The sequence below is a fragment of the Sphaeroforma arctica genome, assembly GCF_001186125.1.
Source record: "Sphaeroforma arctica JP610 unplaced genomic scaffold supercont1.6434, whole genome shotgun sequence".
NCBI lineage: Eukaryota > Ichthyosporea > Ichthyophonida > Sphaeroforma > Sphaeroforma arctica.
In genome coordinates, this window is record NW_014034124.1 from 1 (window position 1) to 1,656 (window position 1,656).

General features: G+C 41.7%; 1 protein-coding gene across 1 annotated transcript; it reads right to left on the reverse strand.

Moving 5' to 3' along the window:
- Positions 1–439: 439 nt before the first annotated feature.
- On the reverse strand, positions 440–1,405 carry SARC_15619 (hypothetical protein). The gene has a single exon (XM_014290266.1). It carries the CDS (start codon positions 1,339–1,341, stop codon positions 622–624), a length of 720 nt encoding a protein of 239 aa, XP_014145741.1. The 5' UTR covers positions 1,342–1,405; the 3' UTR covers positions 440–621.
- Positions 1,406–1,656: the final 251 nt, after the last annotated feature.

Here is a 1,656-nt window from a genome sequence, read left to right on the forward strand (position 1 = left end):
CGAAACACTAAATAAAATCCCTTCGGCGGAAACAGTACTGAGAGGATTATATATAGGCAATGTCTCAGCCCTACAATCCCTCAGAGTATTGCTGTTTTCACGAGGCAAATCTAACTTTATTAAACGTCTCATTTCGGTTATTTATATCGATATTTACACGATATATAGAATTTACCTACTCGTTTATTTATTCTAAGGCATTAGTATCGCCTTTATTAGACCGAATCTTACATCACGGTCCGAGATATCCACACAACACCCATCGCGAATAATTCTAGAAGATAATGTGAGGCAAAATACAATTCAACCGCTACAAGTCAAATTGATCTACGTCATACGCATTCTTTCAAACAATCAGAAAACAAGTCATGCAGAATTAGATGCGCAATAGTCTACACATAATTGCAAAAAAAGTTAATACGACATACATTCTTAACAACCGAATGAATGAATTAACATACCTTCCATATTCTTCTCTGTATCTGTCTGCTCGTGATATGCTTTCTCTGAGACTTCCAGGATTTACACGAGAAATCAAATTCTGTAGTAGCTGAATGTTTTTGGAGTCGGCCATGTCATCTTGGAGAAAACCCTCTAAAAATGTTGATCTTTCATCTATTGTCATAGAAGGGATAACACGTGATAGCACCTCCACCCTCTCTCTTTTAGAGCTGATTTGGAACCTGTGGGTAAGTTTATCCACGAGTTCTTTACTCGGAGGTTATCCTGCCACCCGGACGTTTCATTGAGCTCAGACCAACTCGTGCTTCTCCGGATGTTCTTAACTCTGTCGTATTTATACAACTCCTTTATTGAGATACTACCATCAGTCAGGAACATATCTGTCTCATATTCTGATCCTGTAGTAGATCTTGCTTCTGAATCCGCACCCAAACTGATATAGTCATCGACGGTCTCTCTCGTACATTTGAAATCCTGGTTCAGGTCCACAATACTGGATTTGCTCTTGTCTTCCTCCAAGATGTTAAAACCGTCTGATTCGACAGCAACATCTTCTAATGTAATACCACTGTCCATAGAGGTCCGATCTTGCTTCACTGCATTCCAACAGAAGTTGAAGAATGAGTGGATTCGTGTTCTCTCGTTACATATATTCTGAGCAGTTGGTTCAACGGGCTGATCTAGGAATTGGCGCGGATTCACTAAAACTTTTCGCAAATTAAGCAGTGTGCGTACTCCGCAGTCGAAACTATTGTCTTGGCTTGATACCTCAAGATGGATTGGAGGGGCTAATGTAACTGCATTCTCGCTAGACCGGTTAAAGTTAAGGGTTGACTCAATCCTTTGTTTGTAATAGTACGGTGTCGTTGAACCATACATGCCATCCAGAATGTACACTGGCACGCAAGGATCTACCAGTGCTTGTCCATATCCACCACCACAAGGGACCAATGAACATGGCCAGGGTTTGCGATGAAGATCAGAAACTGTATGCTGGGCAAGTCTACGCGACGGAAACAATTTAGATAGTTCCCCTTCCGGCTGGATCCAAAAAATAAATAAACAACACTACGAATGGCCTTGCAGTGCTAATGATCTCGCCGCACATCAGAGCACCAGCTGTCATTGCTGTGTTGTCATTGCTGTGTTACCATTAACTACCCCGCAAGGGTAGTGGATAGTGGGGTACCTCAC